General features: G+C 34.3%; 2 protein-coding genes and 1 non-coding gene across 4 annotated transcripts in view; 2 read left to right on the top strand and 1 right to left on the bottom strand.

The window, feature by feature from the left end:
* Positions 1–3094: 3094 nt before the first annotated feature.
* Positions 3095–3166, bottom strand: TRNAD-GUC. Its single transcript has one exon. It is a non-coding gene; the product is annotated as a tRNA-Asp (tRNA).
* Positions 3167–19517: 16351 nt separating this feature from the next.
* On the top strand, positions 19518–25142 carry LOC111432601 (EH domain-containing protein 2). Its single transcript, XM_023069540.1, has 16 exons — positions 19518–19705; positions 19794–19873; positions 20545–20613; positions 20704–20761; positions 21549–21604; positions 21695–21737; positions 21821–21873; positions 22079–22192; positions 22327–22429; positions 22526–22575; positions 23118–23246; positions 23343–23594; positions 23688–23767; positions 23938–24064; positions 24153–24296; positions 24688–25142. The coding sequence occupies exons 1-16, from the start codon at positions 19621–19623 to the stop codon at positions 24871–24873; spliced, it is 1629 nt and encodes a 542-aa protein (XP_022925308.1). The 5' UTR covers positions 19518–19620; the 3' UTR covers positions 24874–25142.
* A 1192-nt stretch (positions 25143–26334) lies between these two features.
* LOC111432646 (tropinone reductase-like 3) overlaps positions 26335–26767 on the top strand; it is a 4868-nt gene continuing 4435 nt past the window's right edge. For both annotated transcript variants that reach the window (XM_023069591.1, XM_023069590.1), the window contains exon 1: positions 26335–26530. In XM_023069591.1, coding sequence (XP_022925359.1) covers positions 26336–26530 — 195 coding nt within the window. In that variant the 5' untranslated portion in view covers position 26335. The remainder of the gene's footprint in view (positions 26531–26767) is intronic.

The following is a 26767-nucleotide window of genomic DNA, read 5'->3' as shown; positions in this document are numbered from 1 at the left end:
TATTTGTTTCTAAAAATGTTATATTTCAAAAATGAGGAGATCGAGGCTAGCGCCCGATAGTCCAAGAGCAAGGACAATTTCATTCGAGACTTGAGAGTTTGAGAGTACAGTAAAATAGTCGAGAGAAAATGTATGTAAAGCGTGTAGAGCAGACGAACGTGACGGGATGAAGTACGAATAGAGTCAAAGAGAGAGTAAGGCGTCGCAGACCAGATGCATATGCAAATACTCTAGGCTCTGGCTTTAGCCTGTGTCTGGCTTCGCTTTTTTATTTTTATTTTTATTTTATTTATTTATTTATTTAAAGGTTCTTGAGTTGGGTCAGTTTGACCCAATCATTTTCTTTTAGAACCCAAACCGAATCCGATTAAAAAAAAAAATGAACCCAACCCAACCCTTATGATTCTGGTTGGATTCTTGAGTTCTCAAATCCGGTGTACACCCCTTCATGTGAGAAATGTCATAATAATTGATCATTGTTGGATAGAATTGGTATGGAAGACTCCAACTTTGAGGTCTCCAGTCGTTTTAGCTAAATCCTACACGTAGAAGAAGATTAAATTTAATTATTACTCTTATCATCAACCTGATTAGTCTTTTTTTTTTTTTTTTTTTAATTATACAATTTTTATTAATATTTATATATGAAATTATCTAATTGACATAAAGAATTAATGAGTTAAATTATCCTTAAATTCACATAATTCATTTATACAATACTTTAAAAAAAATTATTTTATTGATTTTAAAAATTTTCAAAAGCCGACGACTTCGGTCGAAATTATCTCTACAAAAGCCGACAACGACTTCGGTCGAAATGGCACGTCTGAGTAATCAAACAAACTGCCCAATGCAACAAACTCTCCACCCAATAGCCCTCCAAGTGTCATATGTAACAAACTCTCCACCCAATAACACGCCATGAAATATTTTGATATGATGCATAACCCTTCAGACCTATTTTAAAGGCTATACTATAAATAAAATGGAATGGAAAAAAAAGGGGAGTTGTCTTACATGGTTTAATTAATGTGAAAATGTTGGGACCTCATGCATAAATGAGTGTCACATGCATCGAGATATTTCCCCATATGATTAGTATGGACACATATCTTATGAAAAGAAAAAATGATCATCGTTGCCAAGGATCGAACCCGAGTCACCTGTGTGATAGGTAGGAATACCCACCACTATACTACAACGACTTACAAAAAGTAAAATATTTGTTGCAAACCCAAATAATCTGGTTCGCCACTATCGAATTTCAAATTCAATTAAAACTATCTAAAAGAAAAATTAAAATCGTCGCTGCGGGGGATCAAACTCAGGTCACCCGCGTGGCAGACGGGAATACTCACCACTGTACAACAACTTCCGAAAAATATAATATTTGTTAACACACATGATTTTATCAATCATCGTTAGAAAAACCTAATCCAATTTTGAATCCGAATAAAATTGTCAGAACAAAATTAAACTTGTTATTGCAGGGGATCAAGCTCAGGTCACTCGAGTGACAAGCAGGAATACTCACCCGGCCCTTTACTACAACGACCTCTGGAACATAATAACTCGAGTGACAAGCGGAAATACTCACCACTGTACCACTCCAACGACCTCCGAAAATATGTTATTTGTTAACCCGCAAGATTTCATAAACCATTTTTTAGGAAAAGCAATCCAGTTCCGACTTTCGTCAAACTACCGTTGTTGGGGATCGAACCCAAACTACCGGCACGACAAGTTCACCGCAGTCCAATTCGTTCGAATTCCGCTAAAACTACCAGAATTAAATTAAAATCGCTGTTGCCGGGGAGGGGATCGGACCCAAGTTCACCATTTTTTAGGAAAAGCAATCCAGTTCCGACTTTCGTCAAACTACCGTTGTTGGGGATCGAACCCAAACTACCAAAGCGATAAAAAATAAATTGCAATCGCCGTTGCTGGGGATCAAACCTGGGTCACCTGCGTGACAGGCAAGAATACTGACCACTATACTACAACAACTTATAAAAAATGAATTATTTGTCAATGCTCCAGATTTTATTAATCAATCGTCTTCGGAACAAGTAATCCAATTTCAAATGCGGTGAAAATTGTCGAAAGAAAATTAAACTTATTATTGTTGAGATTCAAACTCAGGTCTCTCGAGTGACAAGCGGGAATATTCACTGCTGTTTTTGAAAATTAAACTTATTGTTGTTGGGGTTCAAACTCAGGTCTCTCGAGCGACAAGCGGGAATACTCACTGCTGTATTGCATCGACCTTTGAAAAATATATTATTTGTTAACAAACGAGAGAAAAAGGAATCCAATCCCGAATTTCGTTGTTGGGGAGCAAACCCAAATCATCTGGTTCGCCACTACCGAATTTCAAATTCAGTTAAAACTGCCCAAAAGAAAAATCAAAATAGTCGCTGCGGGGGACCAAACTCGGGTCACCCGCGTGGCAGACGGGAATACTCACCACTGTACGGCAACAACTTCCGAAAAATATAATATTTGTTAACACACATGATTTTATTGATCGTCGTTAGAAAAACCTAATCCAATTTTGAATCCGAATAAAATTGTCAGAACAAAATTAAACTTGTTATTGCTGGGGATCAAGCTCAAGTCACTCGAGCGACAAGCAGGAATACTCACCCGGCCCTTTACTACAACGACCTCTGGAACATAATAACTCGAGCGACAAGCGGAGATACTCACCACTGTACCACTCCAACGACCTCCGAAAATATGTTATTTGTTAACCCGCAAGATTTCATAAACCATTTTTTAGGAAAAGCAATCCAGTTCCGACTTTCATCAAACTACCGTTGTTGGGGATCGAACCCAAACTACCGGCACGAAAGGTTCACCGCAGTCCAATTCGTTCGAATTCGGCTAAAACTACCAGAATAAAATTAAAATCGCCGTTGCCGGAGAGGGGATCGGACCCAGGTTCACCATTTTTTAGGAAAAGCAATCCAGTTCCGACTTTCGTCAAACTACTGTTGTTGGGGATCGAACCCAAACTACCACAAGTTCACCGCTGTCACAATTTCGATCGAATTCCGCTAAAACTACCAAAGCGATAAAAAAAAATTGCAATCACCGTTGCCGGGGATCGAACCCGGGTCACCTACGTGACAGGCACGTATACTCACCACTATACTACAACGACTTATAAAAAATGAATTATTTGTCAACGCTCCAGATTTTATTAATCAATCGTCTTCGGAACAAGTAATCCAATTTCAAATCCGGTGAAAATTGTCAAAAGAAAATTAAACTTATTATTGTTGAGATTCAAACTCAGGTCTCTCGAGTGACAAGCGGGAATACTCACTGCTGTTTTTGAAAATTAAACTTATTGTTGTTGGGGTTCAAACTCAGGTCTCTCGAGCGACAAGCGGGAATACTCACTGCTGTATTGCATCGACCTTTGAAAAATATATTATTTGTTAACAAACGAGAGAAAAAGGAATCCAATCCCGAATTTCGTTGTTGGGGAGCAAACCCAAATCATCTGGTTCACCACTACCGAATTTCAAATTCAGTTAAAACTACCCAAAAGAAAAATCAAAATCGTCGTTGCGGGGGACCAAACTCGGGTCACCCGCGTGGCAGACGGGAATACTCACCACTGTACGACAACAACTTCCAAAAAATATAATATTTGTTAACACACATGATTTTATCGATCGTCGTTAGAAAAACCTAATCCAATTTTGAATCCGAATAAAATTGTTAGAACAAAATTAAACTTGTTATTGCTGGGGATCAAGCTCAGGTCACTCGAGCGACAAGCAAGAATACTCACCAGGCCCTTTACTACAACGACCTCTAGAACATAATAACTCGAGCGACAAGCGAAGATACTCACCACTGTACCACTCCAACGACCTCCGAAAATATGTTATTTGTTAACCCACAAGATTTCATAAACCATTTTTTAGGAAAAGCAATCCAGTTCCGACTTTCGTCAAACTACCGTTGTTGGGGATCGAACTCAAACTACCGGCACGACAGGTTCACCGCAGTCCAATTCATTCGAATTCCGCTAAAACTACTAGGTTCACGAGAGAAAAAGGAATCCAATTCCGAATTTCGTTGTTGGGGAACAAACCCCAATCATCCGGTTCGCCACTACCAAATTTCAAATTCAATTAAAACTATCCAAAAGAAAATTAAACTCGTCGCTACGGGGGATCAAACTTTGGTCACCCGCGTGACATGAGGGAATACTCACTAATATTCAACGACTTTCGAAAAATATAATATTTGTTAACACACTAGATTCTATCGATCGTCGTTAGAAAACGTAATCCAGTTTTGAATTCGATTGAAATTTTTCCGACTTTCGTCAAACTACCGGTCTTGGGGATCGAACCTAAACTACCGGCATGACAGGTTCACCGGTGTCTAATTTCGAATTACGCTAAACCTACCATAATAAAATTAAAATCATCGTTGTCGAAGATTGAACCCAGGTTCACCGCTGTCCAATTTAGAATTCCACTAAAACTACCGAAATAAAATTAAAACTACCCATTTAAATATGAATTCAAATATTTGATTAAAACGTGGAAATGATAGCATTATAAATATAATTTCTATAATTTAAAAATTAAATTGCTAGCAAATTGTATTCATATTCTTTTATATAAAAAATACTATTAGTAAACATAATTTGTCTACCAAAATTCTACCCCTCGAGATAATAATAACAATATCATGGGGACCACAAATGTTTGTCCTTTCCGATTTACAACCTACAAACTTGAAACGACGTCGTGTCCTATCAACACGTCGAAGCCAAAAGCACCTTCCCCATTCGAGATTATCTCTACAAAGCCAACAACGACTCCAGTCGAAACGACACATCCGAGTAATCTAACAAACCGCCCAATGCAACAAACTCCCCACCCAATGGCCCTACAAGTGTCATATGTTTAATATGTGTACCTTGTTTATGATACAATGTGTTCTATGCTATAATGTGTTCTATGATATGATGTATGTTATAATATGATATGTTGGAGGACATGACAAATTGAACGATATGACATGTTGAATAATATGATATGTTGAACTATACGATATGTTGAAGGATATGATATGTTACATGACATGATATGATAAGTTGTATGGCATGTATAACACGCGATGAAATGTTTTGATATGATGCACAATCCTCGAGACATGTTTTGAAGGCTATGCTATAAATAAAATGGAATGGAGAAAAAACGGGGGTTGTCTTACATGGTTTAATTAATGTGAAAATGTTGGGACCTCATGCATAAATGTATGTCACATGCATCGAGATATTTCCCCTTATGATGAGTACGAACGCGTACATTATGAAAAGAAAAAATGATCGTCATGTTTAATATGATGCTACGACGGTCATTATTCCTTCCAGGTGTCCGATAACAACACCAAAAACGCTAGCCCGACTAGTACGAGACCCAGGGGGTTTGTGAATCGCTTGGTGGTCCATATTCGCACGTATTGGCCAAGTGTAGAGTAGTAAATATACATCCGATGACCCGGATAGAAAAGTCACCTAAGAGAATAAGGTTTTAAATGATAGTTCCTATTCATATTGCATGTGTTTGCATTCTCTAACCACAATAGTGTGGTCACTTAACGAGTATTTCTTAAAATACTCAAGCCACATGCTACTCCTATCTTTCAAGTAAAGTTAAGGTATCCTTGCATGGTTGACGGCAGCATCGTACTAAAGACCATGAAATATGCATATGGTACTTGTGTTCATTTTTGTAAATGTTAGGTTAGTACAGGTCATTGCTCTTTTTATATTTTTCCTTTGTTTTATATTAGTTTATTTTCAACATTTATGTCATTTTACTTTAAGATTTGTGTTTAAACGTATTAGTTCATGGCATCATTTTATGAAATCATTAGGGTCATTACATTAGAATTATGGTATTTCATTAATATATTTTAAAACTATTTATTTAATTTATGGTTAAATTTACATTGTGGCTAATTATGGTCATAAACTATACATAATCGCTAAGTATAGTCATAATATATGAAAGCTACAACTCTTGGAATGCCACGTGGAAGTTTAAGAACATTCATTTTACCACTATATAAAGCCATGTATGTTGTCTCTCTAAATGAGGCTTGAAAAATGTAGTAAAAAGAGCATTTGTGTTTTCCTCTAGTCAAAAAGTAAGTTTCTTTGCAATTCTACGTAGTTTAGGTTGCATGTTTATAATCATTCAAGTTTAGGTTGCATGTTTATAATCATTCAAGCTTGACATGATTGATCTTGATTGTCGAGTGATTTGAATTTCAAACAAGTGTTCTTGCCTTGAAATATTTGATCAACAATATAATATGAATCTTATTTTCCCTCGAGTAATTCCTTATCATTAAATCTTATGATATTTAAATATGATTAAAATAAGATATTATAATACATTATATATTTAAATATATTATTTTGTAAAATAAATAAGACCCTTAGGTTGAGAACAAAAGTATCCTACACTTTCTTCTCTTTAGGGTGGATAATGTTTTCTAAAACTCTCTCCTCCAATCCCATGGGAATTTTGTTTCAAAAACCGCCCATAAATTTTGACCTTATGTTTAACTCATAACGAGAAATACTTTATGGAAGAGATTCAATCGTTTGAGGAGCTAGAGCAAGTAGATTAAAGACTTGCTAGAGCTTTCAAGAAGTGTAAATTTGCTTAGACTTTAATTTTGTTTAATTCTAAACAAATTCAAAACCGATTCCAACCGTTCAATTGCGCAGATGGAGCATTCATTCCCCACAATCACTTAACATTCTTTCTAGTAGTCAACTTTAGACATCCCTATTCACCAAGCATACATCCATGGTTAAGTATAACTATGCTCGCCAGAGTCACAATAGTTCATAAAAAAATAATCTGAGTTTTAATCGGAAGTCTGGAAGCTCATGAAACGTTCATAGGTACTAAATTATTTCAAAATTTCATTATACTAAGTTTAGTTCATCAACTCCTCGTAATGTTTATCCTATTTCCATACTCGAATCATTTAGCCCAAATCTTAATCAATTCCTACAAATATCTCATAAAAAAGTTTGAATAGTCTCTCACTAAGTTGATCCATCTAATTCTTGAACTTTGGATCCTCCAAGCTCATCATACCCTAATTGAGTCCAAAGAAGAAAACTAGTAAAAACATATTCAAAATTGGACTTGAGGAGGTCAAAATATCGTAAAACAGATCGTAAGGACTAAAAATTAGTCACGCTGAATTGACCGAGTTCAGTTTAGCTAGTAGCTGACATCATCATAACCTACCTCTAGACAGTTTAGTTTGTGCCTCTCCTTCATCCAACAATCAGTTTAGGTCGAGTTATCTCAATCCATAGCTCATTTTAATTAGCAACTTTCACCAATCTTGCAAATTTGTTTCCTACAAACAGAAAGACATAAATTTTATGGATTTTTCTCAAGAATTTAAAGAGTTATCATTAAAGGAAGCCATAGGTGTTAGTTCTTATCAATAACTTCGACGATGCTAGGGTACCACATTCTTTTTTCTTGTCTTGTTCTTGTTATTGTTCTATTTGTAAGTATTTAGGCCCTCTAGTTCTTGACTTGGGGTTCTAATCGTGATCTATCCTAAGGACCTTGATCCTTGGATTTTAAAACCTTGGTTATCCTTTAAGGGTCTTAGTACCATGGTTCTTGGTTCTTGTCCTTAGAACTTGGATCTTGATCCATGTTCTAGACCTTGATCTTTCTCTTGTTCTTGGTACCTTCTTGGTTCTTATTCTGTTCTTGATTCATTCTCAAAGACACTCCCCCTAGGATTTACAGCACTAGCCATGCACCTGACAATCCTGTGTCCAAGGCTTCATGCGTTCCAAGCGACATAGCCTTAATCCGTATCTTAGGGCTTGCCCTTCAATACGGTCTACTAACCTATGCCCAAGGCTTCATACGTTCCAAGCGGCATAGTTTGAAAACCTACATCCAAGGCTTCTTACGTTCCAAGCGATGTAGTCTAATCATGCATCAAGGGCTTGCACTATAATACAGTCTGAATACCTACGCTCAAGGCTTCATGCGCTCCAAGTAGTATAGTCTAAGTCATGAGCATGTTGTACCGTGGGAAGTCTTATGAGGTTCTTGATTCGTGGCTAAGGTAACTTACTTTCTTCTTGTTCCATTGTGGCGATAGACTACTCCTCATGATAGACCATAAAGGTCATGTGCTCGGTGCATACATGAACATGGCATCCTGCAAATCTTTTGGGTACCCATAACATGGTGCAGAACATCTCATCTAGGTGAGGGAAACTTGAGGCCAAACATGACATCCTGCAAAGGAAACATGGTACAGGGCATCCCACCTAGAAGAGAAATTTTTGGGCCTCAGAAAGCACCGCTTGGTGGGAGGTCGCGGGTCACATTGGACATGATTAGAGTATTACCTAGCATTCTTGAGTTATGAGTTTGGGGACCTTGGTCCCTCATCCTTGAGTGGTACCTAGTATTCTTCTTACTTGGGTAATTGTAAAGTTTGTGTGGTGTTGATCTTGGTACTCAATCTTGTAAGTTTCTAAGGTCCATAATTTCTTGAGGCATAAGTTGTAACTTGCATTTTTAACCATATGATTCCATCTTAGCGTGAGTTGTTCTAGAAGGTCATAGATTCCTAGTGAATTCTTTAGACAATTCTACAAGAGTCTTGATTCTCGTGGTGTTTTCCTTTAGGTGTTTCTTTGGGTCTTGACTTGGTTTAGGTTTCAAACTTGCTCCAATAAACTTAAGCCTCAAACATAACTTCATGTCTCAAATAGCCCAAAAAAAAATAAAAAAATAAAAAAATTAAATCATAAATAAATAAACAAATAAAAATAATTATAAAAAAAGTTAAATAACAATAATAACAAAAAAAAACAACATTTTCCCCTTCTCTCCACTAACCTCTCATCCCTCTCTACAATTATCTCTCCTCAACCCATCCTTAATGCCAACTGCAAAAGGAAACAGAAAAACAACAATCAGATTTGAGGAGTAAAATGACTTTCAACATAAGCAGATTTATAGATTTTGGTCAGTCATTATATCTCATATTTCCATTTTATTTATAGGTATGGTTATAAGAAATTAATTTAGGATAAAATTTCTTTCATATTTTACCAGGTCCTATAAGAATCAGATCCAATGTCCAACTGATTAGATTTTTGTTAGCATTTTAAGTTATACGGAATAAGATTAGATTCAATAAAATTTTAGTTGGCAGATCTATAAACTCGAAGATAGATTCAATAAAATTTTAGTTTGCAGACCTATAACTATGGTAGCCAAACAAGACTTAAAATTGGACAATAATATATGTTTACACAATTGAAAATCTATTTACAAAATGAAAATAATGAGGGAGAGAGATTGAGGAAAGATTTGTTGAACAGAATTTAATAATAAAACAGTAAATATGAAAGGGCAATGAACTCCGTTAAAGTTTGTCTAACAGTAAATATCATAATTTTAGGATGGCCAATGTAAATTAGAGAAATAATTTTGTAGAGTTCAAACCTGAAACTAATGTCATGGGCTCATATAGATTGACTCGGTTTTCAAAGGACGGAATCGAATTTTCATTAAAGATATATTCGTGAGGACTTAAGCTAGTCAGGTAAGTGCCCTTACTATCGGCATGGTTATATTTGCTGTTAACACGTGTCCCGTGGTTCTGCACGTGTCATATATATTGATATGTGTGAATTGTCTGTGGATCGATATGCTTCTTATTTGTTATGTATATGTTATAATCTGTGAATTGTTTGATAATAATTACGGTACAATGTGTTCAATGATATGTTTGAAATAGGATACGAGAAGGATGCATAAGACAAAATGTAACGATAGGAGTAAAATACGTTCATGAAACGTTAAGATTAGGTTACATACCAGAGTGATATTGATAAGAGAGATTGATGGAAGACTACGGTTAGGCTACAGGTAGAAAGGGATAGGTTTGTGATAGATTGATAGAACGATAGCGTTAGGTTACGTTCTTATGATGATATGACTGAGGTACGTTCACGTAATGATATGTTTGTGATAGGTATAAGAACGTTAAGGCTTGATAATTTAGAAAACGATATGACTACGATTTACGTTATGACTTGTTTATGATATGATACATTGTGATGCAATATGTCATGGTATGATGTGTATATGATAAAATGTTATGTTAAAAGCATAGAACGTTATGTTAGGTCTCTTAAATTGTGTGTATACAGCATGATATGAATGACATGAAATTACGATAAATGGCATGAAATATAACCCCGTTAGAATTACGTATGATTTGAGAACTGAAGAATGAGAAATGATATGATATGAATGATGAACGATATCTGAAACGATATGAAAATGATATGATATGTACATAATGCTAGTGGGGTTGTATTAAAGGATAATGAAAATGGAAAAGTTTTGGGACCTCATGCATTATGTGTGTTCATGCATTTGGGGGGATACCCCTATCCCATCACGAGGGTACGGACGCGTACATCCAATGGCAGGACAACGATCATTATGCTTTGCATAGCACTGCCGTGACGGTTACTAGTTCTAACGGGTTCCGGCATAAGGGGCTCCTAGAGTATGCCTACCGGATAAGAAAAGTGGCCCAGCGGTGTGCGAACTAGCTGGTGAGCCCATACTCGCACCTATGGGCTGTGTGTAGAGTATATGGTACACGTCCAAAATTACCCGTTAGGACAGTACCATGGGGAAAATGAAACGAAACGAAAGATAGGTCCCATCATCTCATTGCATGTGATTGTTGCATTTAACCCCAATAGTGGGGTCACTTACTGAGTATTTCTTTAAATACTCAAGCCATGTGCTACTATATTTTTCAGGTTAAGGCAAGGCATTCCTGTACGGCTGACGACGGCATCACAACTCGAGACCATGACACATGCATAGGATAGTGGTATTTATTTTCTTAGACTTAGGCTAGAATAGAATGTTTTTAACTTAAACTCTTATTCATTTTATTTAGTCTTTTGTTGTGTCGTTTTAAAGATATTTTCGAAACACGTAAGTCCATGGCTGTGTTTTAAGATAAAAGTTATGTTTTATGGAATTTAAATGAAGTTTTCCGCATTCAATGTTTATGGCACGTATACAGTAGCGACCTTAAATTAAGTAGAAAATTTCGGAAGGTTACAATGTCCTTCATAATAGACCATATAAGAAGTAGCAAATAATTTGGAGCACGTATAAACCTTGAATTTTCATGAGTAGTCCTAGGGTCATTTTGGTCATTTACCCCTAATTCTTGGTTTTTCTACTGGAACATTCCAACGGCTTTCAAACTTCACCACATCATTAAACATCATAAAATAAGATCTGCTACAGAGTTTCATAGCATTTGGAGGTCATCTAGGTCATGAACCGTAGGTAGATATCCTTAGGGGCATTATGGTCATTTTGCACCGTTTCTTGATTTACCTACTTATCCTTATCCATTAATCACCAAATTTAATATATAACCTCAACATGCTATAATATACTCAGCATTAAAATTTCATAGGCAGCAGAGTTCATCTAGTAGGTTATTTTAATGTTACCTAATTCTTGAGCAATTTAATCGGTTAAGGACCTTAACTCACAGTTCTTTGAGTTTTTCTTTCATGTATCCTTAATTCATACTTGGTTTAGGGTTCATATGGAAATCTAAGTGATTCCTACAAATATTTCTTAACAAAAAGTCTAAGGTGGCTACTTATCTCGTCGTTGACGTTTGGGACTTTCGTTCTTGAGCTTTCGGTATCCAATTACCTCAAATTTCCTTCCTCCTTATTGTGTCTAGTTTCCGGAACCATAAAGTTTTTCATGTGAAACAGTCTAGAAGGGGGTTAAAATTGAGAAAACCCGAGTGAAGGTCGTATTTTAGGTTGACATGGCCGGTTTAGTTGAACCGGCCACGCCATCATCTTCTTCCTCCAGACGGGAAGAAAACGCGTGTATCATATAGCGCCGCAGTCTGAAACTTGCCCTCCACAACTCCGATCATGTTGTTTCTCCCCTTGATTTCTTCATGAAACTTAAAGATGGTGTTACAAGGAAGAGCTAGGGATTGATTTCATACCTTCTCGTGGATCGTGGCCTAAGATATTCGCTTCTAAAGTTCGTCTAAAATATGATTTCTCGCCGGAGAAAAAACAGAGGATTCCTTATTGGGTAGCTGATTCTAGGGATTTTCAAAGCTCGATTTCTTCTCAAAACCTCTTCCTTATTCTTACCTCAAGCTAAAGGAATTGGTTTGGAGGAACTACTTTGAGCGTGGGACCTTAATTTTGAGAAATTGTTCTCGGCTGCAATGTTACTCGAAACCTCTGATTTTCGATCTCTTGGGTAGCTTGTTTTACGACGTTTCAACTCACGATTTCTTCATAAAAGTTACTCAACTTCTTGCTCTGAAGCTAAAGGAATTCTTAATTTAAAGGAAAAGGAGTTGTAGATAGGAATTCGAAACTTACCCCCAAATCAAACCCGAAACAAATTTTCTTCAATTGGGCACGTTCCTGAGGTTATTTCTCTTTGTGTTCTTCTATGAAAACATTCCTTGGAGGTGCAAAAACTTATTGGGATCTCGTGTATCCTCGGATTGGAATTTTGAGTTGTCCTTGAAGCTCTTTAATGTTGGATTGGATTGCGGGAATGCTTTCAAGGCAATTTCAGCACTCAATTTCTTCATAGAACTTGTGGGTAATCTTGTTTAGAAACTGTAGGAACAAGTTTGAAGAGAAATGGTGGAGAATTTCTCTTGGATTTGGAAGAAATCCGAGAGTAGGAGACCCAAAATCTAAACGCTTATTGCCTACAATTGAGAGCTCGACCTTCCTCGATTCTTGTTCCAAACTATTGCCCCAACTTCAGACTTGGGAAACTTAAACTAATACTGAGAGCTCCAAAATCGTCATGAATTTGAGGTTGGATTTTCTAGAAAATTCGTTAAAAATATCATCTCCGATAAGGGAGCTACCGACCTTGATTTTGAATCCTCGCAGTTGGATGTGATAATCTGTGACTGTTCTAGAATAAATCCAATTTTAGAGGAGATCCAATGGCTGAGAGTAGAGAGTGGAAGGATTTTGTGCAGATGATCACTATTGATCATATGATTCTGGCCAGAATGACAGGTTCATAATTATCCATATCTTCAGGGGTAATTTGGTAATTTGTCACTTTCATAATATTTTATTATTATTTTTCTCAAAAAAATCCATAATTTTCATAAAACTTCTTCGTCTATTGTGGTCATTTTTTACTTCTTGAGCATCTTTCTTTATTGAGAATCTTGAAATTCTCTCTAGCAAAAGGAATTAAAAATTCGGAAAGTTCCTTAGAAATTGGAAAAATTACTTTTTCGTCCTTTTTCACTTATATTTTCATTCTCAATCCTTCTCCAAAGACTTTAAGTCCTTAAAATTACTTTGTAGGGTATGGAAATGACTTGCTTAAGACTCTTGTCCTTCTCAATCCTCATGATTTCTTTCCTTGATCCTTTGGGTCTTACATGGGTGATTTTCCTTCTTTTTTTTGGGATGTTACAGAAACTTCACTGAAAAATCGCGTAGGAAGTCGGGTAAGGAAGAAGAGATTTAATACATCCAGATCAAATCTATCCATGACCCGAGGCTCACACCTGCAACCCAAATTGTAGCGGCCCAAGCTAGCTTTAACCCACGACACACATTTACAATAATCGGGACCCGTGCCCGTGAACCGCACACGACCCACCTACAAACTCGAGAGATGAAGCCCACTTACCTCGACCCAGTAAGCCCAAGACCATAGTCCAGCCTGATAGCCCAGACTGCAGCACCTCGACCCTATTCAACCTGTGAGCCGACCCGTGACCCATGCCTCGACCCGACGCTGCTTTGTTGTCATGCAAATACTCAAGTCGTGTGCCACATCATTTTTCAGGTAAACGCAAGACGCACATGTACGAAGGACGACGACCATCGCGAGCAGAAAATATGGCACTTTTAAAAGATTAAGTTTGTGATTTGATTTGATTAATTAGTTAGTTAGCGGTTACTATTTATTAGCTAATTTTTTTGTCTTTTGGGTTGCTTTGTAAAGCTATTTATATAGTTGCATCAAATACATAACTTTGATTTTATATTAAATTTAGTTTTCTCCCTTTTTAACATTTTGTATTAGAGTATTCTTACCTTGAAAAGTAGAAGCATTTTCTATTAGAGTATTCTTACCTTGAAAAGTAGAAGCATTTTCAAGATAAGAGTAGTGATATGGCGACCGAGAGTAGTTTTGTGCACCATCGATTCCAAAGTTGGACGAATATTATTATCACTAGTCCATGAGGATGGAAAACCTTCTCATCTCAAAAGAATATTGGAGTGTGGTGGAGCAAGGAATTTCTGCTGCTGCACCAGAAGGACAAAAGAAAGCAATGGAAGATCTCAAGTGGAAGGATTTAAAAGCCAAAAACTATTTCTTCCAAGTCATAGATAGTCAACTCTAGAAACCTTTATGAAGAAAGACGCAGCCAAGGATATTTAGGATTCCTTGAAACAGAAGTACTAGGGAACAACTTGAGTCAAACGTGCACAACTACAAGCTCTTCGCAAAGAGTGGGAGGTTCTTCAGATGAAGATAGGGAGAATCAGTGTCAGACTACTTTGCTCGAACTCTCGTAATTGTTAATAGAAAGAAATTCATGGAGAAAAGATGGCTGACATTGACATCATAGAAAAGATCCTAAGATCTATGACTTCTAAGTTCGACTATGTTGTTTGCTCGATTGATGAGTCTAATGATCTGGATTCCTTATCCATTGATGAGTTATAAATTAGTCTCTTAGTACACGAGCAACGCATGAATGATCATGTTTGTGAGGAAGAAAAAGCTCTAAAAGTCACACATGATGGAAATTTTGGCAGCAGAGGAAAAGGACGTAGTGGCTTTCGAGGACAAAGTAGAAGAAGAGGTCGACAAAACTTTGATAGATCAACTGTAGAATGTTACAACTGCCATGGATTAGGACATTACCAATATGAGTGCTCTAAAAAGGGAGAATGACAGAGCAAATTATGCAGAAACTAATGAAGAGATGTTGTTAATGGCCTATGTAGATGAGAAGATAACTAAAAAGAAGGACATTTAGTTTCTTGGCTCCGAATGCAACAACCATATGTGTGGAAAGAAAGAACTTTTCTATCATATTAATGAGAAGTTTCGGCAAACTATGAAGCTGGGTGACAACTCAAGCATGGCTTTGATGGGTAAAGGAAATGTAAATTTTAAAGTAAATGAGATTGTGCAAGTAATCACCGAGGTATTTTATGTACCAAACTTGAAGGACAACTTGTTGAGCATCGAACAATTGCAAGAAAAAGGTCTCGCAATTCTTATACAAAAAGAGGATGTAGGATTTATCATCCTGACAGAGAACTGATTATAGAGACTTCAATGACATCAAATAGAATGTTTACTCTATTTGTTCAATCTCTACCAAAGGAACAATCATGCTTCAATGCTATTACAGAACATCCCGCAAGAACATGACATTGTCGATATGTGCATCTAAGTTATGGAGGACTAAAGAGACTTCAAGAGAAGGACATGGTGCAAGGATTGTCGGTCCTTAAAGCTCCCTCAAAAGTATGTGAAGGTTGTTTGATAGGAAAACAACAAAGAGATCTGTTTCCTAAATAAAGCACATGGGGAGCATCTCAAATTCTTCAACTTGTACATGATGACATATGTTGACCGATCACGCCCATCTCCAATAGCAAAAAGAGGTATTTTATCAGTTTCATCAATGATTGCAGTAAAAAAAACTTGGATTTTCTTCTTGGCTGAAAAATCAGTAGTGTTCTCCATTCTTAAAAGATTCAAGAGTATATTTGAAAAAGAAACTGGTATATATTTGAAGGGCTTGAGAACTGATCAAGGTGGTAAATTCACAACCAAAGAATTCATTAGCTTTTGTAATGAAAATGGTATTCTAAGGCAACTGACAGTGGTTTATACTCTATAACAAAACAGCTTGGCAGAAAGGAAAAATAGAACAATTATGAATATGGTTAGATGCAAGAAAAAAGTACCAAAAGCTTTCTGGGCAAAAGCTGCAAACTCGACAGTTCATATCTCAATAGAAGTCTCACTCTAGCCGTGAAGCATATGATTCCAAAAAAAGCTTGGAGCGGACATACAACATCAGTTTCACATTTCATAATTTTTTGGACATATTGTGTATGTTCATGTCCCAGACAACAAAAGAACAAAGCTTGAGGATAAAAGTTTGAAGTATGTATTACTTGTAGTTAGTGAGGAGTCAAAGGCATGCAGACTTTATGATCCAGTCTCACAAAAACTAATTGTTAGTAGAGATGTAAAGTTTGAGGAAGAAAATGGTTGGGATTGGCATAAAACCCATCAAAAAGAAGTTACAGTTGATCTAGAATTGAGTAATGATACCTACAATGAAGTTGAAAACTCGGAGGATGAAGTATACAATGATGATTCATGTGAGTCAGCACAAGAACACTCATGTGATGTTGAAAGAAGAATTAAGAAGCCACCCAGATGATGAATATGAATCATCCTCAATGGAGGAGTTGTGAGGATGATTCATATTCATACACAGAATCAAGTTGCAGACATCATAACCAAAATTTTAAAACTTGATGTTTGTTTGAAGATGTGTGATACACTAGAGGTTTGTTCAAGAGAGGACGTTAAAAGATTTAGTTTGTGATTTGATCTAGTAAGTTGCCCTTTGATTTAGAAAGTTGATTTGATTTGATTTGATTAGTTAGTCAGCCATTACTTTTTATTAGCTAATTGTTTTGTAAAGCTATTTATACGGTTGTTTCAGTTCATACAGTTGTTTCAGCTCATAAAATATATAAATTGGATTGTATATTAAATTTAGTTTTCTCTTCTTTTTGAAAGGCAGTTGCATATGATAGACTCATATTTAAATTTCTAGTATTATGTTAGAATATGTTGTTTTGCATTTCAATCGTTTTAAATTATTTTGTATTTATTATTTCTTTTTTGTATTTTCTAAAGAAGAATATGTTTTAAATGTTTTTGACATTTATACTATAGATGTAGTTTTCTTTTTAGAGTTATTTTTATGCGTGAGATGTTAGTAGCGACTATCAATATATAGAAAAAGTTGTTACGTGAAGAGACCTAGAGGTGGATTGTCTTTCGATTATACCATTTACTCCTAGTTTGTCATAAAACTCAAAAAAAATAAACTTTACAAAAAAGAAATCTGAAAAAGCAACTTGGCTCCAATCCCAATTGTTGCGTTGGTATAATATCTAGGAGTGAATGTGGTTTTACAAAACAATTCCTTAAAATTATTAATATTTTTACCAACAATAAAAAATGATAAGCAATACAATAAGCTATATAATAAGTATGAAGCATTAATTATATCCAAAACAATAAGTATACTAACCATTTAAAACATATAATAGATTAGTACAATGCCATTTGTCACAATTTAATTGGTTCATGCTGCCAACTCAATCACTTAAATATTGCTGGATAGTTTTCATTAGAGGCCTAAATGGTCAGAGATGGATTGGGTTGAGAGATTTTTTTTTTACTCAACCCAAAAGTTCGGTTAGATTGGTAATCCAACCCAACCCAAAAATTTTCACAACCCAACTCGGGTTGGGTTGGGTTTAGATTGTTAAAAAAAATTATTTTTAAAAAAAGTTTTATTTATCCTCTTTATAATTATTTGGATATAATCTTAAATAAACGATAATTAAAAGTTCACAAACAAACACAAATCGATCTATAATTATTCACAAAAAAAAAAAAACAAATTCGATCAAGAAAAAATGAGCGAAAATTATAACATATAGTTCAATATTATCATAAAATTAAAGACAACTAAAATATAGATAGTTAGTTGAGAATTGGTAGTAAGAAGAGACCACTAAAATATCAACACTGGTTGAGGATTGGTTAAATAAGAAAAATGTTGAGGATTGGTTAAATAAGAAAAATAGAAGATAAATCATGAAATTAAAAAGACCGGATACTATATATAACAAAAATAAAAAAATATTATAATTGAAATAGTCTATAATAAAAAATATTATAATTGAAATAGTCTAACGGGTTGAACTATTAGAAAAATAAAAAAAATTATATAAAAATTGTAATATAATAATGTTGCAAATAGATAATAAATACATTAGAATTTAGAATTATTTATCTCAATTTTATAACAAAATCTTTAATTAATTGAAACTAATCTTTTATCGATTCAATTTTTTGTCCACCTTTTAGATGTTAAAAAATTCTTAAAATAATAATAAAAAAATTTCACTCGTACTATATGGTAGGTTAATTCAGAAGCTATAGTAAACACCAAAACGGTTAAAGCGTCGATCTGACAAATTCATCACTAATGTAAACTTGTTAGTATATTATATATATTTTTATTTGGCTCGGGTTAATTCGAGGATTTTGTACTATTTGGCTCGGGTTAAAGTGTCAATCCTCCGCTTATTTTATTTTTTTCTTATCATTTTTTCATTTTTTACTTGTTCTTTTCTTTACTGTTTTATAAAATATGATTTTTTTTTTCCAATTATTTAGGTTTAGTATTGTTTCTCTCTCTTATAACTTATTTTCTTTTTTTTCAATTAGACTATCTTGAAGTATAATTAATTTGTAATTGATAACAATAAACTATAATTAATAAAGATTCATTCTAGTGTAATAATTATTTTATACATAAATCTTTTTTTTGTATTCTTTTTATTGTTTTCATAAATTATTATAAGTATATAAAATTTATTAATATATATCATTTAATATAATTTATTCCACCATATACAACATTTAATTTTTGAGATATATATCGGTTCAATGTAAGTTTATATTTTATTAAAATTAAAATATAATTATTAAGATTTATTATAAAGTAAATTAAAAAAATCTAATTTAAGATAGAAAAATTATATTAAAATTAAATTAATTAAAACATTATTTCAATAATTTAATTTAATTAAAATAAAATAGTTAATCAAATTAATTATCTAAAATTAAATAATTTTTTTAAACAGATATATTATAAATAAAACCTTCTACCAAATAGCCGAAAAGACTATAAAACTTCGTTGAGAGTTTCACCCTTAACTGTTGAGAGAAAATTCAAATTTTTGAAAACACGTAAATCACCTGTAAAGTCTCCACAGTAATCTTCCTGGTCTTCTCCACACGTGTCCAACCAAATCGAATCCGATGAATCACACCCCTATAATCTGCATCAAGACCATCCGATTAATAGAATTCATCGATTAGTAGCTACACCGCGTCACACAGAATTAAAACTCCGCCACTAAGGCCGTTTCCAAGCCCCGACAAAAACGAGTGGAACGGCGTCGTTTCTGGCATCGGCGTGCGTTTTGATTTTCTTCATCCCGAGCGCCAAAAGTGTTGCAGAAGAAAAAGGATAAAAATCAGAAAAGAGTTGATAGTAGGGAGAGTAGAGCCGCATAATCTGGTAGATCATTTTTCAATTTCCGAATTCCAATTCTCTGATTTTGTTTCAGAGTTGCGCTGAAAAATGGAGATTGGATCGGGTACAATTGCGTCCTGCTTGAAAGAGCAGCTTAAGATATTTCAGGAATGGTTCTGTTTGGCCGATTCAGGTACATTTCTACCTTAATCGGCGTTTCTTGTTTTATTAATTATTGGATGTTAATCGCTTCGTTTTTTGTTTTCTCCTTTTTTTTGTAGATGGAGATGGCCGTGTTAGTGGAAATGATGCCATACAGTTCTTCTCCATGTCTCATCTTTCTCGCGCAGAGCTCAAACAGGTATCACGTTTCATTTTTCTGTTCCTTTTTAGCCCATTGAGTTCATCGTTGAATCTTACTTTGACGCCACGTTAGGTTACAGAATTTGGATTTGAGTTTGTTACGGACCTTTTCTGTTCTCTGCTTCCTAATTGATGTTAAGTTTAAACTTCATTGTTCTTAGTAGGATGTCCGATTTTGATGTGCTTAGAGGTGGATAACCAGATTGCTGCTACCATGATGAGAAAAAATAAATTTCCTTATTTGAAGGAGAATTCAACAAACTTCCTTATTCATGTTTGGTGTACTATATTGTTTACGTTCATGTGTTTTGTGGTTATTGGTTTCATTTTGTTTCGTTTCAAAAGTTGTGTTCATTACTTTGCTAACCTTTTCTCTTAATCACGATGATGAATTTTTACTGTGGAAAATTAGAAGCATTTTAATTGAATTCGTATCAATGAATTGGATGCTAAAAGTACATATAATTTGTCGAGTATCTGCCTGTGCTGTCTGTTTTTCTTCGTACTCCGATCACTGATTCACTGCACAACTTTTGGGGGGTTTTATTTTTTGGGTCGTTAAACAGCTGTGGTTCATAATATGTCACAGATTCTGATATTATATCTTTGGGTCCTTTTATACTATGCCGCCAGTGAAACTGATGTGATATTTTCGTTTCCTGTTTAAAGGTTTGGGCTATTGCAGACTCCAAACGGCAAGGATATTTAGGTTTCAATGAGTTCGTTAGAGCCATGCAGGTTTTATTCTACTTCTTTGTTCTGATTTTATTACTTTAGCCACTCCATGGAGCTCCCTCTAATTCTTGTTTTTGTTCTGATAACGACCAGCTTATTTCTTTAGCGCAAGCAGGGTATGAATTGAACTCAGATATCCTCAAAAAATCAGGCAAGTTGAATGATTTGTTTGATGGTTCTGTCTTTTATATGAACAATTTGAAGCTATTTTGGCTATTATTCTTGAAGTGTTACAAGTGAGTTTTCTTTGTTATCAAGTCCATATTATATTTAAAGTGAAAATTTTTGGTTTGGCTTAAGACATCAAATAATTCAGATATCATTATCATATGCCAGAACCTTTAATTCTATGAAATATCAGTATTGATATCAGTGATACTCTGTTTTATCCATTTATTTTAATTTTCTCTTCCTCTGATCCTCGAAATGTAACCATGCTCTCACTGTAAATTATTTAAGAAGAAACATAGTCTTGTAGACTGCTTTGGTGATAATCTTGTGGCCAATAGTATTTTTTACCAGTTAATCCATCCTCTAATGCTAGGTTTCTTGTGTGAGATCCCACATCGGTTGGGGAGGAAAACAAAACATCTTATATAAGGGTATGGAAACCTCTCCCTAGCAGATGCGTTTTAAAATCTTGGGGGGAAACCTAGAAGGAAAAGTCCAAAGAGGACAATATCTGCGAGCAGTGGTCTTGAACCGTTACACTTGATTTACTTTATTGCATATTACTGAATTAGATTATTTGGAAACTATTAGTGAAAAGTTTTTAAAACAAGTAGAAAGGATAAATCTGGTTTATATACTATAACCAGAAAATGCCTTCTTCAAATCCAATTATTGCGTTCATTTGCTTTCATAACACCTTGCAATGCAAAGGCAATACTTGATTACTGTCCATTATACATTGATGACGTCCTTTTACTTGTTTACAGCTGACATGGAAAAAATTGAACTTCCAGTTCTAGAAGGCTTGGACGCTTTAGCTCTTGTAAGTAATATCACTCATTTGATAATGTGAACTTTGCATTGAAATAATACAACATTGATGTATGATATAATTTTTTTATAATCTTCTCAGAAGACCAAGAAGTTAGCAATATCTAGCCAACATGAAACAAATGGTTCGACAATTTTTTACCATGGAATTTCTATAATAAAATTGCCAACTTGGTCTGTGATTTGAATAGATACTCTGCCAATATAGGTACTTCTCAACCGCCATCATCTCCTTGGTTTGCTTCAAAATCTGGAAGCAAGGTATTATGTGGTCTTTTGTGTTTTTTTCTTTTTTTTTATTTTTTTATTATTATACTTTGTCTATGTTTTATTATTTGTGAAAGATTTCTTTTTCAATTTTGTTCCAGATCTGTTTTTTTTTTTCATGGTAATTAATGAAATGCAATTGAAAATGCTGACCTATTCTTCTCTGGTAATGTTTTCTTTTGCATCATTTCTTGTTCAGATACCCCATACTGCTGTTACATCAATAATTGACGGTTTGAAGAAACTATACAATGAAAAACTAAAGCCTCTGGAAGCTACTTATCTGTTTAATGATTTTGTATCCCCATCGCTGGTGAGTAGATTGGGAAATTTCTTGTCCACTTAAAACTTTTTGGTTGAGATGGAAGAAGAGTCGTTAAATGGTTTACCTCCATTGTGTAAAATGTTCCTTCAATGTGTTTCAAAGTTTTGACTAATTTCTTGCAGACAAGCAGTGATTTTGATGCTAAGCCGATGATAATGTTGTTGGGCCAATATTCAACTGGAAAGACAACATTTATCAAACATTTGTTGAGATGTAATTATCCAGGTGAGTTGAATTTTTACTTTATGATCTTTTGTAATCTGCATGTATAAACTTCATATATTGCATGCTTTCTTAATTTATTTAATTTTTTTCCCTCAGGAGCTCACATAGGACCGGAGCCAACAACTGATAGATTTGTTGTGGTTATGGTAAGAGAAACCCTTTGTTTTGCTGTCAAATAATAAGTTTAAACTAAAAAATAATAGCTGATAGCTTGCTTTTTGGACTTTTTGTCTTGGACATTTTTTGCTTGAAACATGCCACTGTCTAAATGTTTGTGCAATTCTATTTTGATTATCCTACAACTGTTCTATGTTATAATTTTTACTAATCTCCGCAGATTATCTTTTTGCACTCTGTATTTTGTTTAGGGAAAGATATGGATTTAGTATGTCTAATTAATTGCTTATTGTTCAGAATAAAAAGAAAAATAATACTTGGAATTGCATATTGTACTATTTTATTAGTATTTCCTCCATGATGAATGTGTTTCCTATAATTTCTTTTATTTTCCACTCTGTAAAATGTGTTTTCACCAAGCTACTTTGATCGATTGGCCAAAATAAGAAAGAACTGCAAGTCATCAAATGAGGAACTTTACCTATGTAATCAAACTGGGTGATTTATCCTTATTAAGGGATATGTCTAACACGTTTACGGTTCCATTGCTTTATTGTGAATTTGTACTCAGTCTGGACCAGATGAGAGAAGCGTTCCAGGAAACACAATTGCTGTTCAAGCAGACATGCCATTCTCCGGTCTGACATCCTTCGGTGGAGCTTTCTTGTCGAAGTTTGAATGTTCTCAAATGCCGCATCCTGTACGTTGAAGTTTAATTTATTTCTTTTAAAGTTTATGCAGTTTCATTTTGCCAAATTGCTACAACGAAGCTAATACTTTTTACCTATACTTTCAGCTCCTTGATCAAATTACATTTGTGGATACTCCTGGTGTTCTCTCTGGGGAAAAGCAACGCACACAGAGAAGCTATGATTTCACAGGGGTTATATCATGGTTCGCAGCAAAATGTGATCTCATTCTTCTTTTGTTTGATCCCCATAAACTGGATATCAGCGACGAGTTCAAGCGTGTTATAGGATCCCTTCGTGGTCAAGATGATAAGATTCGAGTTGTCCTCAATAAAGCAGATCAAGTTGATACTCAACAAGTAAGATTTAGACCTCTGCAATTATTTTCCTCTTTATAGTTTCCTTTATTGGAGGATTATAATGTATACCTCTTTGACTTTCCATCATTCTAGTTAATGAGAGTATACGGAGCATTGATGTGGTCGCTCGGCAAAGTGTTGAATACTCCAGAGGTCTCTCGTGTTTATATTGGGTAGGTTCTTTGATTCAGTCTATTATTTATGTATTAAAGTGTTGATCATTGATAATTTCCTCTTAGATTTACTGATTTATATAACATAAAACGTTAATTTCCAACTGATCTTTCATTGATATCAGCATTTTCTTGGATTGTCACTCGTAATTATTATCTGATTGTATCAGGTCATTTAATGACAAGCCTGTTAATGAAGCCTCTGTCGGCCCAATTGGTCGCGATCTTTTTATCAAGGAACAAGATGACCTGTTAGCAGATTTGATCGATATTCCAAAGAAAGCGTGTGACCGTCGGGTAATTTGGTTTACATGTTTTGATTGCATAATATGCGTATTTGCCATCACCATGCCTAAATAACGAAGTTTTCATTTTCACATTCCAGATTAATGAATTTGTAAAACGCGCCAGAGAGGCTAAGATTCATGCCTACATTATCAGCCATCTTAAAAAGGAGATGCCTGCCATGATAGGCAAAGCTAAAGCTCAACAACGGCTTATTGATAATCTTGAAGATGAATTTGGAAAGGTAAATTTATTCCTTTCATCTTGTATGTTCAAATGTCCGAATTGAATCTTTATAGTTTAAATAAATCTTAAAACTAGGTCTCGTGGCCCAATTAAATCTTTATACTTTGAAAATAATTTTAATTGAACTTGGTAAGATAATAGAGAGCATGTTAATAGAGATTTTTTTTAATACATAAGAATCAACCACAATTGGAATGGCTAATTTTGAGATTTGTTAAATGTCGGCTTGAAAAGAAATCGGTCTAACCATATTTGATCATCCCGTCTCTCGGTATCCCTCTCAATGGATCCCTCTTGCCCGTGCCAAAGAGTAGTGGTTTAGAAATTTGAAAGTGGATGAAAAATAGGAAAATAATATTTGAATCATTTCTTTAAACTGTGGATGACAGGTTCAAAGAGAGTACCACCTACCGGCAGGTGACTTCCCAAGTGTGGAGCATTTTAAGGAGGTATTAAATGGGTACAGCATTGATAAATTTGAGAAATTGAAGCCCAAAATGATTCAAGCTGTGGATGATATGCTTGGGTACGACATTCCACAACTTCTCAAGAACTTCAAAAATCCATATGAGTGAAGCATCTAAAATAACATTATATTATTTTTGTAGTTGGCCAATCTAAGTATAGGTTCTTCATTAATCATTCAAAGGTTTAGGTTATGATTCGAAGTACAGTTATAATTTAAAGTTGGGTATTTTGATGTAATCGAAGTTTTTGTTTTGTCGATTGTTTGTGGCTTGTTGTACAGCGTATGATGTTTTATAATTTACAAGTCCATTTCTAGTAGGCTTATAAATAAGTTCTTGGAACTAAATAAATATTAAACTAAGCTTAGGTTTGTTGGTTGAAATATTTTATGTTTACCTACTTCCCATATTTTAATGAAGAACAAGAGAACCCAATTTATTTCCGACAACTTTTGGTATATCCATTAAAATTCTAAAATTTCATAGAATCAATTTTAACCTTGAAAGTCAATAATATAATTTTTCTTTTCATTATCATTAAATAGAAAATAGAAATTTGGATTTGAGTATAATAAATCTTTGGCAGCAATAAATGGGAAGATGTGTATGAACCAGATATGCCGCAACAAGAAAAAGAAAAATGATTGAATAGCGGAACTCCTAAACATTTGGCGATCTCAGATGTGTCGATATCGATGATGACTCATTATTTCAATGAATCATTTCTTCGGATAGAAGAGGATTATGTAAACACTTACTCAAAATCTCACTTATCATATTCCTTTTTGGAAGACACAATTTTTCGAACATTTATTTTGGATTTCCATAATTTTCGAAACAAAAAAATTTCAACATATTTCATTTTTTTTTATAAGAACAAATCCAACTCCTTTTGGACATTTTGGCATAGGGAAGCGCCCGGCCCCATAAATGAACTTATGACTTTGTGGAGACATTCCCACATTCCCAATATGTTTTCAAAAATATCTTGATCCAACTCCAATTACTTTTTCTATTTATTCTTTTTTTTTTTTATAACTTCTTACAGCAATCAATGCGTTAATTAATTTGAATTAGCAAAAACAATGTTTCCTATTGAATTGAAGGGTGATATAAAATCGACTTCTAAATATTTATTAATACTATATCAAATAGTAAAATTAGTTCTATACATCTTAATAGCAAATAATATATCTATTTATTAATTCTATAATTTATATTTAAAAATTAATGAGACAAAATTCTTTTATAGGATTCATCAAAGAACAAAAATAAAAAAATGGTTAGGTTAGGACTTTAAAATATATATAAAAAAAATGAATTAATAAAATTTTATTTGTTATCTAAGTTTTACAAATTTAATTTTTGCCCTCATTTGGACATTGAAGGTTATAAATTTATAAATCTATTAGGGAAAAACTTAAATAAAATATTAAATTTTAATTTTGAGAAAATTAGAATTTAAGTTTAGGTTTAATTTTATGAAAATAAAATTCTAATTTTTTAAAATAGACTAAATTCAAAAATTTCATTTAAATCTAAAATAAAAATTGAGAATAAAATAAAAGAAATGCAGAAATCCCATCGACTCGTAAAGCTCGCTCCGAGTTTCCTTGAAGGGAGAGAAATGGATAATACGAAGATGGCGAAAAGGTTTCAGGGGAAGGTTGCCATTGTTACTGCTTCCACTCAAGGTATTGGCTTCCGAATCGCCCATCGTCTCGCCTTGGAAGGTGCCTCTGTCGTCATTTCTTCCCGCAGACAGGTTCATCATTGATATTCCCTAATTCTTTTTTGAAGCCTAAATTTGAGCATCGTAATTTGATTCTACTTTTATTCCGTTGTGATTCTATTCACACATCTGAAATTAATGACTTACAATCGTTGTTTTGCATTGATCAAGATCGATTCTCGAACTCATTCATTTCATTAGATTTTTTTTTTTTTTTTTTTTTTTTTTTTTTTTTTTTTTTTTTTTTTTTTTTTTTTTTTTTTTTTTTTT

Source organism: Cucurbita moschata, unplaced genomic scaffold, assembly GCF_002738365.1.
Source record: "Cucurbita moschata cultivar Rifu unplaced genomic scaffold, Cmos_1.0 Cmo_Scf00039, whole genome shotgun sequence".
NCBI classification, from domain to species: domain Eukaryota; kingdom Viridiplantae; phylum Streptophyta; class Magnoliopsida; order Cucurbitales; family Cucurbitaceae; genus Cucurbita; species Cucurbita moschata.
Note: the sequence above shows the minus strand (reverse complement) of the source record. Positions and strands in the feature narration are given on the sequence as shown.

Coding starts and splice junctions, on each gene's coding strand:
- LOC111432601 (XM_023069540.1), top strand. CDS start 19,621: ATGGAGATTGGATCGGGTACAATTGCGTCCTGCTTGAAAGAGCAGCTT. Junction 19,874..20,544: donor CTCGCGCAGAGCTCAAACAG/GTATCACGTTTC, acceptor TCCTGTTTAAAG/GTTTGGGCTATTGCAGACTC. Junction 20,762..21,548: donor AGATATCCTCAAAAAATCAG/GCAAGTTGAATG, acceptor ACTTGTTTACAG/CTGACATGGAAAAAATTGAA.